This window comes from Erpetoichthys calabaricus, chromosome 17 (genome assembly GCF_900747795.2).
Source record: "Erpetoichthys calabaricus chromosome 17, fErpCal1.3, whole genome shotgun sequence".
NCBI classification, from domain to species: Eukaryota; Metazoa; Chordata; class Cladistia; order Polypteriformes; family Polypteridae; genus Erpetoichthys; species Erpetoichthys calabaricus.
The window spans coordinates 4,595,160-4,613,841 of record NC_041410.2 but is presented as its reverse complement, the minus strand read 5'-3'; the positions used below and the strand labels follow the sequence as shown (position 1 = coordinate 4,613,841).

Below are 18,682 nucleotides of genomic sequence, written 5' to 3'. Positions count from 1 at the left end.
CGTGCCGCCTGTGTGTAGAATTCTGAGGGAAAAAAAAGAATTTAATCCATTTTGGAATAAGGCTGTAACATAACAAAATGTGGAAAAAGTGATGCGCTGTGAATACTTTCCAGATGCACTGTAGATGACGGCACTCTGGTCACCTATGTCACCTAATGGGTTAGCTGGCACAATTAAAATCGCTTCACTGTCATGGGTGCAGTCAGGTTTTGGTGAAATGGAGGATACAACCCTGGACGGGGCAGCTGCCCATTGCAGGACACGTCCATGTATTATTTTTAAGTCATATAATTTAACTTAACTGATGTCAAAAAATAAATTGTGCAAACATGGCTCGGTTTTTACAATAATAGATTTTATTACTGCTGACTGTGGATAGATAGTTCAGTCCATCAAACCCATTTGTTTAGCTAAGCTCTCCCAATATCTCACCCAGATTTCTCTTAAAAATTGATAGGAAAGGCACTATATAATATTTAGATGGACAAATACCAAAATAACCAAATACAGGGATTATTAAAAAAAGTAAACTGATTTGGCTAAAGATAAAAAAGACCTGTCCCAGTCCCAGTAAGGTGCTATACAGGTGTATTTCTATTGGTATATAAGGAGCCCCCTTGGTGTTTCTTGACACACTTCTGCTGAATAATTCGTTGGCTGAAAGTCCTCAGAGCTGGTGTGTCACAGAGACGATGTGCAGCTTTGTTCATAATGGCACTCAGTTTTGTTTTAATTCTTTTCCTTGCTCCGACCTTCAGTGTCCCATAACTGAGTCTGTCCTTTTAATTAGCTTGTTAATTCGGTGGGCCTCTCCTGATGTGATGAGACCAGTCCAGCACACCACACTGACCATCACAGACATGTAAAAAATTTAAAGGATGTCACTCCCTGCATTAAAGGAACACAGTCGCCTAAGGATGAAGAGTCCGCACTGCCCTTTCTTCAGTTGCTATGTGTTATGAGGCCAGTCCAGCCTGTCACTGATGTGGACCCCCACGAGTACTTGTAGTAATGAACCACCTCTACATCAACTCCCTGATTGGTGACCAGACATAGAGGCCCTTTCCTAAGTCAATAAGCAGTTCCTTGGTTTTGATGATGTTAACCTTCAGACAATTCTCACAGTTCTCCACTTGACTCCCCTTTGTTTCATCCCTCCTGTTAATACGTCCCATAAGTGCAGAATCGTCTGAGAATTGCTGCAAGAGATGGGACCTGCTGTTATAGTGAGAGGTGTACAGAACAAATAAAAAAGGAGACACTACTGCTCCTTGTGATGCTCCAGGTGACAGGTGCAGCATGAAGTGCTTGATGTTTCTCTTTGAAGATTTCACAGCTATAGATCGATTAGAGGAAATCACCGGTGAGCCATGCATTGTCATTTAAGATTTTTTTTCTTCTGTTAGTAATAAACTTGTCTTCTCGGTGTTTGCTTGATTAATGTGTGGATCCTGAAAAACACGAGATATTCACATAGATACAAAGGCGTTTCTCTGTGAATAATTACCCTGTTTTTCTTAACTTACTACATGGGGTGTTAGACGGTGCACCTACCTGTATTTTGTCTCGTGCTGCCCTTCCGTTTATAGTGTAGGCCTACATATCGCACATATACAAGTGTGCAGATTCTCATTCAAATCACTCCATATTTCAATTTTAAGGATAAGGAACAATTCAGCAAGAAAATCTAAGGTGCCACCGTCACAAAACCCCGTCAATGGCAGGTCACTTCCGGTTGCGGTCTGTCATTGTTCATCCAGGGTTGATGGTTCCGGTTCAAAATCTTCTTACTTGTCCTTTTTTGTTCATTTTTGATGTCACTGTTGCTTTTGTTGAGTATGTGCAGTAGTCTTTGCATTTGATCTTGTATGCAAGCTGCCTTGGCTATAGTCTGTGTTTTGTGGGTGGAACAAGAGGCGGGGCCACCTGCCAATCACCACCAGGACCTGCCTTCTGCCTTATATATATGGAGGTCCCACAACCCAGCTCTTAGACAGTTCATTTCATTGCAAATGTGCTCAGGTGGGGTTTGGTGAATTTTTCTAATTTTCGTGCGTTGTGAGTTTTGGGGATATTTGAAGCTTACTGCTCCGTATTTGACTTCATTACTGAATTGTGCTTTGGGATTGCATTGTGTTTTTAGGAAAATCAATTTTGCCTGTTACTGATACTGGAAAGTATCAAGTGGAGCCACCTGCTGGTGAATTCATCACAATGTAGAAGTTGCTGGCTTACCTGCAGGCTTTTCAGAACTCCAAAAGCTGTCATACCAGCTGTAATGAATGTCAAAGATCTGAGAGTAACTCATAAACCTCACAAATGTCATATTCATGCCTGAAATATGTCTGCTAATGAAACTGAAATGTCAGTCAGTTAGCCATTATCCAACCCGCTATATCCTAACACAGGGTCACAGGGGTCTGCTGGAGCCAATCTCAGCCAGCACAGGGTGCAAGGCAGGAAACAAACCCTGGGCAGGGCGCCAGCCCACCACAGGGCACACACACACACACCAAGCACACACTAGGGACAATTTAGGATCGCCAATGCACCTAACTTGCATGTCTTTGGACTGTGGGAGGAAATCAGAGCACCCGGAGGAAACCTACACAGACACGGGGAGCACTAAAGACGTGAACCCTGATCTCCTTACTGTGATACAGCTGCGCTAATCACTGTGCCACCATGACACCCCAAAAGAGTACATATTTTTATGAATTTACTGTATTGCTGATTTTTATTGTACAGGCATAAACAAAAATGTTCTTTTCAAAATAAATATGGAAAAAGAAACATAAACCCATGTAGAGAATGTAAAAAACTGCTGCTGTCATTTAAATCAAAGAAGCACCTGAGAGCAACAAAGCAAGAAAGACCTGAAGTATCAGTGCATTCAAAACTTGGAGCATCGGAGAGGGCAACCTTAAACAGGCCTCAAAGAGATAGATAATAATACATTTTATTTAAATAGATAGATAGATAGATAGATAGATAGATAGATAGATAGATAGATAGATAGATAGATAGATAGATAGATAGATAGATAGATAGATAGATAGATAGATAGGGTGAAAGGCACTATATAGATAGATAGATAGATGAAGGGCACTGTATAATAGATAGATAGATAATAATACATTTTATTTAGATAGATAGATAGAAATAAATAAATAGATGGATAGATAGAAAGGCACTATATAATAAATGTAATTAGATAGGAAAGCCACTATAAAATAGATTTATTTATTTATTTATGTATAAAACCTTTATTGAAATAATGATTAAGACAGATAGATAGATAGATAGATAGATAGTATATAGTGCCATCCTATCTATCTATCTATCTATCTATCTATCTATCTATCTATCTATCTATCTATCTATCTAACTAGATCTATATTTTTTTAATCAACATTTATTGAGATGATAGACAGATTGATATATTGATAGATAGGAAAGACACTATAAAATAGATAATATATTTTTCTTTATTAATTTATTTTTTAAAACAACCTTTATGAGATAGATAGATATTAAAGGCATTATATTATAAATAGATAGATAGATAAATATGAAAGGCACTATATTATAGATAGATAGATATGAAAGGCACTATATGTCAGATAGATAGATAGATAGATAGATAGATAGATAGATAGATAGATAGATATGAAAGGCACTATATGATAGATAGACAGATCGATAGATATGAAAGGCACTATATGTCAGATAGATAGATAGATAGATAGATAGATAGATAGATAGATAGATAGATAGATAGATAAATTGGGTGAAAGGCACTATATAGATAGATAGATAGATAGATAGATAGATAGATAGATAGATAGATAGATAATACATTTTATTTAGATAGATAGATAGATAGATAGATAGATAGATAGATAGATAGATAGATAGATAGATAGGGTGAAAGGCACTATATAATAGATAGATAGGGTATATACTGTACATAAAAATAGATACAATAGAGAAATGGTGACAAATGACATTATATGATGTGCAGATACAACAAGTGCTATTTTGTTCATAATGACAATCATAAGGAACTCTTAAGCACCCTTCTTCTTATCATTTATTGCGTTCTTTCTGTTCCTCCATTCACTATCGCTGTCTTCTTCTATTATTCCTTCCATTGTCTGACCTCTTGTTTCATCCCATCATTTCACATGTTTGCATAAATGTCTTCAGCTTCCACTGTGCTGCTCCTGCTGTATTCGTGTGGCATTTCTTGTAGCTCCTGTCAACATAAGGACAGCCAGATGTTATAACATGTGGTCCCTTGCTGATATTCGAGCTGTTTGAGAGTTGAGGGGCTTTTCATGAGAACAGGAGACCTCCGTGTGTGTTTTATTCTGTCTCTCACAAACAGCCTGCCTGGTGCCTTCCTGTAAGCCCACGATAACTGGGCAGTTGACAGGTGCTGTGTGTGGGGCAAAGAGAAGAGAAAGCCATGACGGTGTGGGTCTGACACGTGTTCAGCAGTGTGCTTACCTATTTGTGTAAGCAAATGGCCCTTGCTGCTTTCTCCTTTGTTGTTCTAACATCATGGGGGCTAACTCTTAAATTCTGACCAACTCCAAGCATTGATTATATAAGAATGGGCAGCTGCCATCAGTCAGGATTGGGCCCAGAAGTTGATTGCCAGCCTGCCAGGGTGAATTGCAGAGGTCTTGAAAAAGAAAGAAGGGCCAACACTGCGAATATTGACTGTGCGCGTAAACTTAATGAAATTGTCAATAAAAGCCTTTGAAATTTATGAACTGCTTGTAATTCCAGTTCAGTACACCACAGAAACATCTGACAAAAAGATCTAAAAACGCTAAAGCAGCAAACTTTCTGAAAACCAACACTGGTGTCATTCTCCAAACTTTTGGCCACGACTGTACACTAATTTGTGTGTTAATAAGTTAAACAGCCTGTGTTTGCTCATCATTGTAACTTAGATGAAGTTCAGACCATATTTATACATAAATAGTTATTTCCAAAGGGTCCACATACTTTTCAGGATATTAAAACATTAGAACAATCTGGACGGCAGACAACAGGCCATTCAGCCCGAACTCGCTAGTCTACTTAATTCTCCTAAAATAATATCAAGTTGACATTTGAAAGTTCCTAAAGTCCTATTGTCCACCACGATACTTGGTTGCTTATTCCATGTGTCTATGGTTCTTGGTTCTTGGTATGTGGAATCTGGAAATGTCATGTGTGATGCCAGCATGCCAACTGTATAGAAGATGGCTTCACTCTCCCACTTCCATGTCCAGATTTCTGGACACCTTAACAACCCTTGCATTACTTCAGAATCAAAGTAAGGTGTCTGGACATTTATGTGTTTTCTTTGGCTTGATTTCTGATTGGGCTTTGGATTGTTTTGTGGGGATGAATTTTTTGCTCATCTCCTGTTCTTGTTGTTGTTCTTATGGTCTGCCCTTTTCTTTACTGGTAGAAACATCTGGAAGGGGTGCCAGTTCACCACTAAGCACATTTGTGATCACAGTGGGATACATGAGAATTAGAAGTATAGAGCTTCGACTAGTGGGAGGAAACCACACAAGCCATGTGGATAGCTCGGGGGACCGTGAAATAAGTAGTGCGATTAAACTCGTATTTGAGATGTACCTCAGTGTTTCCGTAGACAGGATGCTCATTGCAGTAAATATCCTGATCATATGAAGTCTGGTGTTCGTTTATTTCCCACGAGGTATACCTGAAGTGCAAACAAAAAGGGGAGAAGTCTTTCAATTCATGAATCCAGCACTAAACTCACTAATGTTAAAAACTGAAAATTTCCTCCATTTTTCTGTAACACGGAACCTTAACTTCAGTCGGACAAAGTCTTACCTAGACTTCTCACCATTCCTGTAATCCTCAGAGTCTACTGAAGTTTTTTTATTAACGTAGTTTATGTTTTTCTCCGCTCTGTGAAAACAAGGAATTTTTGAGATGAGCAGACATGTTGGAAGATCAATGTATGACAGCGGAAATGCTCATTCATGATCAGGCTCTTTTTTATGACTTTTTTATTATAAATTCTTCTAGACTTCTAAAAATGATTTAAAACTTATTTTAGGGGTTTTACAGAACAAGGAATCTCGTGGTCACATCTATTGAGATCCTTTCCATTTTTAATAATATGGAAAATAAGTAGCATTCTCCTATGATGCCATTTTGGTTTTCTTATGGGCGCCGGTATTTTGAGGGTTTTGTTATTTACCGTTGCTATACCATCTCTAGGTAAGGTCAACTGAAAGTGTGCCAAGCGTAACATATCTGAGTCAGGAGCTTAAAGGTTGCATCATACACTTCCAGGTTGTCCTCGATTGGCTTCAACCCAAACCTTAAAACTTTCATTTCTTTGTTGAAATTCTGGCCTTGCTTTTTGACTATGTTATACCTTTTGACACCTTTTTTTAATTAGTTCAGGTTCTACGTTTCTCTTCTTAATTTATTCAGTCATTTACTTGTTATTCTTTGTAATTAATTTTGGAATTTTGGATTTTAGGATCCTTGGTAGTTAATTAACAATTAAAATTTTTGATTTCGACAATTGTTTTGGTGATTTTGGCTTTCCCTTCTACGGTGAATTATAACACGTGGCAGCTTCTCATGCAAAGCAGGGACCACTCGTGGTCAGGGTGCCAGTTTACACTTTACACTCACTCATAGTGCCTGCTTACAGAAGTCAAAAATAGAACACACGTCCTTCGAGATGTGGGAATAAATAAACACTGCCTTGGATTCAAAATGACGTGAAAGCTGAAAGAGGCCACTTTAATTCTTCACTCCTGTCTCCGAAAGGGGGTCTGTGAACTGAAGTAACATCAACAGGGAGAATCCGGCTGTCCAAATGAGGTCCCTCGATCAGCACTTTCTATTATTTGAATGGTTACATCACTGCAGCTGGCAGCCACTTGGTATTCAAGGTCATTAAAGTTATTCAGCTGTATGAGGAGAAATCAAGCTGACCACGTGAGAAATTTTAGGTTATTAAAAGATAAGTAAAAAAAGTGCCCTTTGCTCTTTTTACAGTGTTGTGTGGTCACTTTAGTTCATGATGTCTGCCATTTTTGCTTTGTGCCCTCCCCAACCATAACCTATCATCTATGGGGCAGGAGTGAAAGCTTTAGATTCATTCAAAATTTTGATTGCAGATTTTCAACGTTTTAGGATCCCCTTGATACCAAAAGCATTGATACTCGATGATGGGTATGTGTCTGTCTGGGTATCTGTGTGTCAAAATTCTTGAGGACGGTCAAGAGCTAAAACAGCTGGACGGAAAAATACCAAACTCAAAACTGAAGCCTGTTATGAGATGACGATGTGCTGATTAATTTTTAAGCCAAATCATGCAAGAGAAAGAGGTGCTCTAGGGAGACCCTCAAATACCGTAATTCTGCAATGAATTATGAATTCTTTTTCTTCAATTGCTATCGTAATGACCTATTTTATGATCAGAAAGATCAGCATCAGAACGGAAAACAATTACTGAAATGTCATAGATAGTGTAGCAGTAGGGGGCGCTAGAGCTCCCTTGAACCTACAGATACCACTGTGGGTTCAAGGGAGCTCTAATAATAATAATAATAATTATAGTTTTACCAAACACCTGGTAAAACTCTAATTATTATTTATTTTATAATAATACTGTGCATAAAGCACCCTCCACTCCACACTACACATACAAGTACACTATAATCACTAATCAATACCAATCCTCCTCTCCCAGACACTTCGCCACCCTACCACCCAGCTCAGCTCAACGTCTGGGCTTTCCCACAGTCCTTTTATATTCCCTGAGTGTTTCCAATCCTACAGTCCATGATTCCTTATCACTTCCGGGTCGGGTAAAAAGTCCTTTTCTTCAACCCGGAAGCACGTCGTTCCTTCTGGTCATGTGATCATGACGTACTTCCAGGTTATAGGGCACGTATAAGTCCTTGAGCCTCTCTGCAGCATCCTCTGGTGGGCCCCACGGTGTCCAGCAGGGTTGGGAATACAAACTCCATTGTCCATAATTCCCTGCTGGTCTTCGGGGCACTTCCATGCTACAGGGAGGCCTCCATCTAGTGGTCTGGGGGTATTGGCCAGGGATGAACAGCCGGCCATCTCCCACAATAGATAGAGATACTTTATTAATCCCAAAGGGAAATTCACATAGAATAGTTTGGGTAACTTGGTTCCTAGAGCGCAATGCCTATCACGTCCAGATTTTTTGTTCTGACTTCTCTATTCCTGTTTATGAAAAAAATATTTTTGGATTTTTGGTTTCCATTTAAAACTTGAAATTTGATTGCCTGTCTCATCTGGTTATGACTCTCGTCTGTATTTTTTTTTTGTTCCTGTTTCCTTTAAAATCTCTCCTGTCTCATTCTGAGTCAGTACAGTATTCATGGATATCCAAGATTGCGGATATTCCCTAGACGAGTTTGTGTGCCTCATTAAAGACCCTCTAGTTATTGACTTCTGGCTTGGTTTGATGTACAGATTTTTGTTTTGCGCTTTTATTTTGTTGAAAGTTTGTGAGTCCTTCTGGTTTGGACCTTTGCCTATTAATTCTGGTTTATGGTCATCTCCTGCTCCACCTTAACCACCATAGTGGCCTACTCTTCTCCAGCTGGTGGCAGAACAGAAAGTACAAGTCACATAAGAACAAACTCAATGAGAGCTGAAGAGTACAAGCTGACTAAATGGGCCAATGCCACAGCACATGAGTAGTGGTAGCAGGCGTCTTCAACAGGACCTTTAGGTCATCACTGGCACATTAACCGAGTCGTAAACGATTAGGACTGGGGTTAAGGGAAAGCAGACAAAGAAAGAAGACAAAGGAAATCCTCAATGAAACTCAAAAAAAGGGAAATTGCAAACATGACAAAAAGAAAAGGCAAACACAATCCTAACATTGCTGTTGTAGAATTCATGGACACAGCAAGGTGCATATGACCATAAATTCTACCTGGAACTTAAACCAAAACTTGAGGACAACCCAAAATTTGGATTTTAAGCGTTCTGTCGGATGTTGGCCACACTCATCACCGGATTTGTCTGTAGGGTTCCCGCTTATATTTCGGAAATAAGATGAGAATATCATTAAGGCTTAACAGTTGCAACTTTCAGAACAATGGAAGCTATCACACAGTAGGGTGCACATCTCTAACATTTCAATATTAAATGAATCCTGGCACAAATCCTAAATGCCCACCCACATCTGACATATCAGTAAACCTCAGTTAAGTTGAAGTAACTCACGTGTTTTTGCCAGCTCTCCGCCTGCACACCACAACAACGAGAACAACGATTAGGAGCACAGCGGCACTCGGCAGCGCTATGAAGAGGTACCACATCAGATCTAAGGAGACAGAGAGAACAGAGAGGGCTGAGGCAAGGAAGTGGTGAAGTGAGAAGGACGCTCAAAGATTAGTAAAATATCCAGTTTACCACAATCACTTTGGAAAACCTGACAGAAAATAACAAATGCTGTAATGGAGAACCACTAGGATGAGTCGGGTGTCACTTCTGAAAATGTTTGACTCGTTATGGTTGAGCACTAATCAATCTCCGTATCAGCTCAGAGGGCTTCTTTCCCTGTCCAGAGACACTTTGGGAGGTAAGTGCACTTTTAGTAGATAGGGACACCCATGCAGGTTTTCTGTTGGCCATTGTTTAGATAGCTCAGGGTTTTTCTTTATATTCTGGTGAGCACCTTCCATAGGTGCAAAGACACTAAACATGGACAAAGGTGAGAAGTTTGACTTGAAGGCCATCACCTGTCATTTGGCACAATAACCTGTGCTTCAGGAGAGGTCATCTACCTGGACCTAAGCATGTTTGGACCCGGCCAGTACTTGGATGGGAGACCATCTAGGAAAAGCTGGGGTTGCTGCTTGAAGAGGTGCTGGTGAGGTCAGCAGGGGGCGCTTACTCAAGTTCTGAATGTGGATTCCAGTGTCCCAGTGCAGTGATGGGGACACTGTGCTGTAAATATAGCACCACAACCAGTTAACTCGGATTTACATTGAGAAGACTCAGAGTGCCCAGTGAACTACTAGGAATGAGTGATTAAGTTGGGATTCACATTTTAACGACACAACATTTCCTAACAGATTCATCTGTAAGTGACAATTGAATGTAAGAAAGGGCTTGGAAAAGCTACCATGGGGGAAGTGTTGGGATTAAACTGGGACTGACGCTGAGGGTAAACTCTGAAAGATACAAGGAGTGAAATAACTGGCTCACTGACAGATAAAGAAAACGGCTCTTATTTGTGTCCTCTTAACTCTCATAGTCTTCAAGTGGACACTGTACCATCTTTGGGCACCGTGAAGGTCATGCTGGCTCTGCCGTAATCGTTCACTGCCAAGCAGGAGATGCTCTGGCTTGAGGTGATGGGGTCCATTAGGATGGCAGTTGTCATATCACCCTGCTTTGTGGTGATGGAGCTCGACAGGTTGGTCCCAGAGAGCTGCCATTGGATGTCCACCGGGGGAGTTGAGTTGACAAAGCAGATGCAAAACAGGCCGGTGGCATTGATGGCACATCTGGAATCATTGTGAATTTCTGGCTTTTCTAAAAAAAAAAGAAAAAACAAAAAAGTGTTTTGAAGTCTCTAAAAAGAGTTGGAGAGAAGTTAACTATTTTTTTAAGTCTCTAATAATAATAATGGGTCCAATGCTATGGTCAGAAGAGTGGAGAGGAGAGGAAGCTCAAGGTGGTGAGATGTTCAAGAAAATAAACTTCCAGCTGTTCAAAAGGCCAAAAGATCACCCAGCGACAACTGTGCATTAATCGACTGGGCATTAATCGACTCCCTTAGGTGGCAGTTTTACTGAGTAGTTAAGTAAGTATGTCCAGCACCTCCATGTTAATCAGATATTAATGACTGTCATTTGTGGTCTCTAGAGGGGGCTATTGAGCCAAACTCTAATGTTGCCTATAAGGCAAGAATAAGTGAAAAGAAAAATGTGCTTCTTTCCACACTAGTTTTACTTTGTCAGTAAGTATGCACATCTGGTACTTCTGTACTGATCACATGACACACACAGTACGTTCCACACTCCAGCTTATTACTGCCTGGTGTGCATTATTCGTGTGGCCTCTTGTATTCTGTCTTAATGTGTTTATTTATTTAGAGCAAGTTCAGCACAAAAAAAGCAAAATTGCACCACCACTACTTCGGGTCCACATTCCCTGCCCTGGGTAATTTTTTGAAAGTATACGTGTCATGCTGAGAAATGGACAGGTGAACATTTACTAAGCTAACCGGGAAAAACTGAAACCAAAACAAATCAAAATACACCTAGCTACCCAATCCTTTTTTTTTTTTATATTTTTATTTTATTAATTTTCATTGTAATCATTCCATACAAATAGATCAATTTATAACCCAACAAAATTGAAGATAAATCAAACCCCACCCTGACCTAGCTACCCAATCCTAACGATAGACAACAATCAAAGTCGTGAACAGAAGGAAAGACATCAAACCCTAACCCTAATGCTAACCCTAAGCACAAAACCCCTAAATTATTATTTTTTCTTTATTGTTTTAAGAGGTTGTATCTGCAGATCGGATAATGAAAGGAGCCCCCAGCCGACCCTTAACCCTGTTGTTCAGATTACCCGTGGGTCACGCCCCTTGATGCCACACCCCTAGAAACACAGGATGCGGCACTAACAACGGCTGCAATAGAAGGACCAGAAAATAGTGGTCAAGAAGTAGGATTTACAAAATAATATCACACAAACCTAATCATGGCATGAACTAGGATTCTCAAAGCACTTCAGGAGAGGTCATCTACCTGAACCTAAACACGTTTGGACCCGGCCAGTATTTGAATAGGAGACCACCTAGGAAAAGCTGGAGTTGCTGATGGAAGAGCTTCTGGTCAGGCCAGTAGGGGGCGCCTACTCTGAGTTCTGAATGTGGATCCCAGTGCCCCAGTGCAGTGATGTGGGCACTGCTGTAAATATAGCACCGTATCCAGTTAACTTGGATTTAAACAGGGATTTACGTTGGGAAAACTCTGAGTGCCCAGTGAACTACTAGGAATGAGTGATTAAGTTGGGATTTACATCTTAATGACCCAACATTTCCTAAAAAATTAAACTGGAAAGGGCAATTGAGGCTAACAAAGGGCTTGGAAAGGCTACAATGGGGGAAGTGTTGGGATTAAACTGGGACTGACGCTGAGGGTAAACTCTGAAAGATACAAGGAGTGAAGTAACTGGCTCACTGACAGAGTCGGTGATAAAGAAAACGGCTCTTAATTGTTTCCTCTTAACTCCCGTTGTCTTCAAGAGAACACTGTACCATATTTGGGCACCGTGAAGGTCATGCTGGCTGTGCCGTAATCGTTCACTGCCAAGCAGGAGATGCTCTGGCTTGAGGTGATGGGGTCCATTAGGATGGCAGTTGTCATATCACCCTGCTTTTTGGTGATGGAGCTCGACAGGCTGGCCCCAGGGAGCTGCCATTGGATGTCCACCGGGGGAGTCGAGTTGACAAAGCAGATACAAAACAGGCCGGTGGCATTGATGGCACATCTGGAATCATTGTGAATTTCTGGCTTTTCTAAAAAAAAAAAAGAGGAAACAAAAAAAATGTTTTGAAGTCTCTAAAAAGAGTTGGAGAGAAGTTAACTTCTTTTTTTAAGTCTCTAATAATAATGATGGGTCCGATGCTATGGTCAGAAGAGTGGAGAGGAGAGGAAGCTCAAGGTGGTTAGGCCAAAAGACCACCCAGCCACAGCTGGGCATTAATCGACTCCCTTAGGTGGCAGTTTTACTGAGTAGTTAAGTAAGTATGTCCAGCACCTCCATGTCAATCAGATATCATGACTGTCATTTGTGGTCTCTAGAGGGGGCTATTGAGCCAAACTCTAATGTTGCCTATAAGGCAAGAATAAGTGAAAAGAAAAATGTGCTTCTTTCCACACTAGTTTTACTTTGTCAGTAAGTATGCACATCTGGTACTTCTGTACTGATCACATGACACATACAGTACGTTCCACACTCCAGCTTATTACTGCCTGGTGTGCATTATTCGTGTGGCCTCTTGCATTCTGTCTTAATGTGTTTATTTATTTAGAGCAAGTTCAGCACAAAAAAAAGCAAAATTGCACCACCACTACTTCGGGTCCACCTGCCCTGCCCTGGGTAATTTTTTGAAAGTATACGTGTCATGCCGAGAAATGGACAGGTGAACATTTACTAAGCTAACCGGGAAAAAACTGAAACCAAAACAAATCAAAGTACACCTAGCTACCCAATCCTAATGAGAGACAACAATCAAAGTCGTGAAAACAAGGAAAGACATGAAACCCTAACCCTAATGCTAACCCTAAGCACAAGACCCCTAAATTATTTTCTTTTCTTTATTGTTTTAAGAGGTGGTATCTGCAGATCGGATAATGAAAGGAGCCCACAGCCGACCCTTAACCCTGTTGCTCAGATTACCTGCAGGTCATGACCCTTGAAGCCCCTCCCCTAGAAACACAGGATGCCGCAATAACAATGGCTGCAATAGAAGGATCTGAAAATAGTGGTCAAGAAGTGGAATTTACAAAATAATATCACAAAAACCTAATCATGACATGAACTAGGATCCTCAAAGCACTTTGGGAGAGGTCATCTACCTGAACCTAAGCATGTTAGGTCCCAGCTAGTACCTGGATAGGAGACCACCTAGGAAAAGCTGGGGTTGCTGTTGGAAGAATTGTTGGTGAGGCCAGCAGGGGGCACTTATCCTGTGGTCTGAATGTGGATCCAAAATTTCCCGTGTAGTGATGGAGGACACTGTGTTGTTAAAATGTAATGTAAAACCTGAGGTCCTGACTCTCTGTGGTCTTAATATCCCTGGGCATCCTTCATAAAGAGTAGGGTGTATCCTGATGCCCTGGCTAAATTGCCCTTCATGGCCTGGTCATTCTGGCCCCCCAGTACTCCCCTGCATCTAATTGGCTAACTGTCTCAGCAGTTCACACCTAATAGCTCATGTGTGGTGAGCATATTGGCAGAAAAATGGCTGCTGTTGTGTCATCCAGGTGGAATAATGTTACACATTAGTGGTGGTTGAAGTGGCTCCTCACTCGCTGTGTAAAGTGTTCTGAGTAGTGAAAAAATCACTATATGATTGTAAAGAATAGTTATTATTATTATGATGTCCCAAAAGTACTTCAAAAATGCTCACTAGAGGGAGAAGTCCTGTCAAAAACCCAACCTAGACACGGAATGGGCCTCACAGAATCTTTACAAAATAAAATTTAAAACATTATTCAATAACAATGAAGCTCTGTGGGGACAAAGACAATTAGATTTGCCCAAAACAATAAGGCAGTCCTTCACAACCAATAGTCCTAATACAGATCTCAAGAAGAGTCAGAATACAACGTAAGATGTCAGCAATCCAAGAACCACAAAGCACATTTGAATGGCACTCAGATCTCATCACTCCTAACTGCCAAGAACTGTGGGAGGACCCTTCAGAATTGTAGAGCGTAGATTGGCAGGTGGCCACACATCTTGGGGGACCACCTGCAAAATACATAGAGCATAATACAGGTTTAGATACAGATACATAAAAGGTACAAAAATACTACAAATCATAAACAAAATAAACAGTAACACATTTAAATAAATCAAAAAGGTACAACCATGACACAAAACACACATTTGCACCCTAATCAGGAGAGAAACCCTTGGTGTGGCATGAAGGGCTTGACTGGTGTTAACCTAATTCAAGGTTGCATAGGGCAGATCTTATCAAGGCAGAGCATCTCAGACCATTTGAGAGCACCAGGATGGCCCCCATTAAGATGTGAGCAGGCTTTTAATTCCCTTCCTAAGTGTGATATTCATTCAAAGCCTCAGTCTGCTGATGTCCATAGTTTGCCCGCTGTGAGTGTTTTACATTTTTCTAAACAGTACCCAACAGAGGATGAAGATCATGCAGAGGAGCATCTTGGCACCAGTCCTCCTGGCAAAAGCAGAAACACTGGACTGCACTGCAGTGTGCCATCCCATATAGTATGGATGGCAGTGCTCTGTTTTGATATAGGAGTTTCCTTCTAGGCAGACTGGGGTGAGGCCTCTAAAAGAAGGTATGGAGCAGGCCAGACTTTTACCTGGTCTGTCCAGCAGAGGCTAATCTGACTTCAACCAGACTCCTAAGGCTACCTGATAGCTTCTCCTGGGGCATGCCCAAAAAATTGGAAATTGACAAAATTGCTAGCAATATCTTGGAAACAAACTGATGATGTCAGTTTATACTTCTCTCAGCTCTCACTATTTCCATGCAGCATTGCCACATAAGTGCTGATAGAGTGAAAGAGCCGACGTCACCTGGAAGTGCTCACCTCTCAGTATTTCAGAGGTGAAACTTGTGTGGCTGGGACAAGGAGTTAGTTCAAACTGTAAGGAGACCACTTCTGAACCAGATGTTGTGGGTTCATGGTTGACCACCGGTAGGTTACCACAATACCAATCTGCGAGCTGAGATGCTTTGTGGTTTCTGGTATGAATCCACAGCGATACACTTGAGAATCTGGACAGAGTTAATCCTTGGTGACAAGGGAGGGATTTACATTGTTAGGGGTGGAGTGTAGGGGAGCGGTGAAAAGAAGGATTTAGGCAGAAAAGGAGGATTTAGAGGGAGAGAAAGAGAGCTCAACTGGTGTCCCATATTTATGTATATGACATTTCACAGGCTGTAGCATTTAAACTACTACATGCAAAGTATCGAAAATGGCATCACTGTGTAGCCTGAGAATGGAAGTAACGATGTGTTGGGCCGGCAACCCCTGCTGTGTTCGAATACAGAATGGCGGCAAATTGATTGTTACTAGAGCAGCGCATACATTGTGTGCGTTTATACTCCACAACAAACAACTATGCGGTGGTGAAACAAAGGATGGCAGTTGAGTTTGGAGGCAGTGGCCCTAGTGTGCTGACCATCGCAAGAATAAACACAAAATTTGACATCAGCAGTACTGTTTTGCAAGCGAAGGGAGCAGGTAGGCCCAAGAGTGTGCGTACCGATGCCAACACAGCTCTTGTGGCGAATGCCTTTCAAAGTTGAGTTCTTCTTCAAGTGTGTATTGATCTGGATGGCGCATTGGTGGACCACGCCATGGAAAACAGGGGATTAAAAAACATTTAAGGTTCTTAATGTTCATGTTCCATTATGTTACTTTGTAATAACATTGGTAGTTTCCTGACAATAAGGCCTTTTCAATCATATAGATAAATATGGGCCACCCTGTATTTATCTCTCTATTATAAAAAAAAATCTTGGAAGGTGACAAGACGTGATTTTCTCAGAGAGACACTTATAAGTCCCGTGAGACGAGTCCACACCCGGAAATAAAGGACAAAATAGAACGTTGTAAAGAATTCAAAAATGTTGGCGTGGTACACATGCAGAGCAGGTTAGAGATAATGGAAGTACGAAAATTTGAAAGTCTCAAAAAAGGATAGTAGAGATCACATTAGTGCAAACAAAAGGAAATGATTACTCTGTGAAATAATGGAACAGTGAAAAGAGACCAAATATATTGTTCGGATTTAAACTTTAAGTCATTGAGTTGTAGATCATCTAATTCATGTTGCCAGCGAGAATTAAAAGATTCCAAAAACGTTGTTGCGGTATGAAGTCCCGTGAGATGGAGACTTTGAATGTGAGATTCTTTCAAGTCACACCCTACTTACAACTGTTTTAAAGCAAGACCAAAGGTCATCTAACCTCAGTCGTGTGAATGTTTTTGTCAGACACACTTAATGTGCTCTCAGCTCTTATAAATTTTATCAGGACAATAATTTTACATATTCTAGATGACATGTCAACGACAAAGCGAAGAAGAAAGAGCATGGACAAACATTCAGAAAAGTAATTTATTAGAGAAAAAGAAACGATATTCACTCACAGGTTATACGTTGCATTGTCATGATGAAAGTCCAAAAATGGAATCAAAATTCAATGTGATCTTGAAGAAAAGTTAATTCCAAATATTGTTTTTACTGAAGTTTTAAATTAAAAGTGAGAATAATGCATATGTAACAATTCCCATGAAAATAACAATCTGTTAAAATTGTATATCTGGTTAACCAAACCCGGGGGTGGGCGAGCGAAGTGAGCAGGGGGCAGAGCCCCCTAGTATATATATCTATATATATAGACATATATACTAGTTGATTACCCAGTGGCTTCGCTCACTGAGTGCAAGGGAAAAAAATAAAATGTAGTCTATAAGTTATTAAACAGTAAAACATTAACATTTAAGAAGTAAAGATACATCGAGGACTACTGGAGTGGTTTTGGGTAAACTACATTTTAAAGGCGCTATAACACAACAGGTAAGTAGTAGATCCCTAGTGAAAGGCGCCACACGACCGCTGTGGTATAGAAATTACATGCTCTATGTGATTGTCCAAATTTTTGCCTGACAACCTTGCACTACATGCCTGTGATTTACTTGTTAAAACAATTAATCACAAAAGCAACCTTGAATGTTGTGGGGTTTTAGTGACCTGAACTTACTTTAAGGGACAGTAAGTAGTTGTGCAGGGTAATTTACAAACATAGTCCTGCTTCGATGGCGCCGATTACACTCATTTGCAAAGATTTCCACTCTCCCAGGAGCCGACGGGGGACTTGAAGGGTGCAAGAAGAGAGGACGCTGCCCGAAACTGCTAAGCTCTCGACCCCGCGGAGCAGCCTGACATTCCGCGCCTCCCAGCGTCCAGTTTGTTTTCACACACATTGTTTACAGCTCGCCGCAGTTGAAAAGTAGAAAGACGCAAAGCTGTTTTCCTCATCTCTTCTACTATCAAGTACTGCCAATTAAAAAAAAGTTACAATGTGGCAGTTTCAGCGACAGTCACGTGGATGAATAAATAAAACTTCTCTGTCAGAACGCACCTGGCTAGTTCCTGTATTATAATATGTTTTGTGGTCATAGGTAATTTCCATATCGTGTGGTCATACATAATTTCCATATCACGTGGTCATACGTAATTTCCGTTTCCAACGCGAAAAGAATTTTATATATTCCATATATATACAAACGGGAGGACGGCGGCTATGCTACGACTGCCGCCGGCCGGGCCACTTATGGCGAAGTTGTCCTCGGACGACAGGGGATCAGAGGGATTCCCAATACAACGTTCCCCCTAGGTTCTCCGAGGAGTCTCTACGACGTAGCCATGGCTCGACCCATGGATCCTCCTGGAGGAGGACCTCCCTCGCGGGGCTGGCCGCTTCGAACCTTGGTTCTTCGCTGGGTGGGGAATACTGTGGGATATGGCCGGCCTGTCACCCCGGCCAACACCCCCAGGCCGCCAGATGGAGCTGTTCCTGTGGCATGGAAGTGCCCCTAATACCAGCAGGGAATCCTGGGCGATGGAGTTTTCCTTTACAGCCCTGCTGGATACCACAGGGGCCAACAGATGACGCTGCAGGGAGGCCCAGAGAGTTGTTTGTGCCCTATAACCCAGAAGTACGTTGTAGGCAAAGTGACAAAGGAAATGACGTGCTTCCGAGATGAAGAAAAGGACTTTTTATCTGACCCGGAAGTGATAAGGAATCACATGGACTGTAGGGTGGAACCACTTCCGGGTCAGGGAATATAAAAGGACGATGGGAAATCCCAGACGTTGAGCTGAGCTG

General features: G+C 41.2%; 1 protein-coding gene across 2 annotated transcripts in view; it reads right to left on the bottom strand.

Annotated features, from left to right (window-relative positions):
* Positions 1 to 3,856: 3,856 nt before the first annotated feature.
* The window catches only part of LOC114667887 (myelin-associated glycoprotein-like), a 41,137-nt gene continuing 26,311 nt past the window's right edge, over positions 3,857 to 18,682 (bottom strand). The window contains exons 6-11 of one of the 2 annotated variants that reach the window (XM_028823403.2): positions 12,332 to 12,592; positions 10,327 to 10,587; positions 9,271 to 9,370; positions 5,866 to 5,943; positions 5,644 to 5,731; positions 3,857 to 4,258 (exon numbers count right to left, since the gene is read on the bottom strand). In XM_028823403.2, coding sequence (XP_028679236.2) covers positions 4,184 to 4,258; positions 5,644 to 5,731; positions 5,866 to 5,943; positions 9,271 to 9,370; positions 10,327 to 10,587; positions 12,332 to 12,592 — 863 coding nt within the window. In that variant the 3' untranslated portion in view covers positions 3,857 to 4,183. The remainder of the gene's footprint in view (positions 4,259 to 5,643; positions 5,732 to 5,865; positions 5,944 to 9,270; positions 9,371 to 10,326; positions 10,588 to 12,331; positions 12,593 to 18,682) is intronic. The other variant, XM_051920689.1, reaches the window with a different exon arrangement.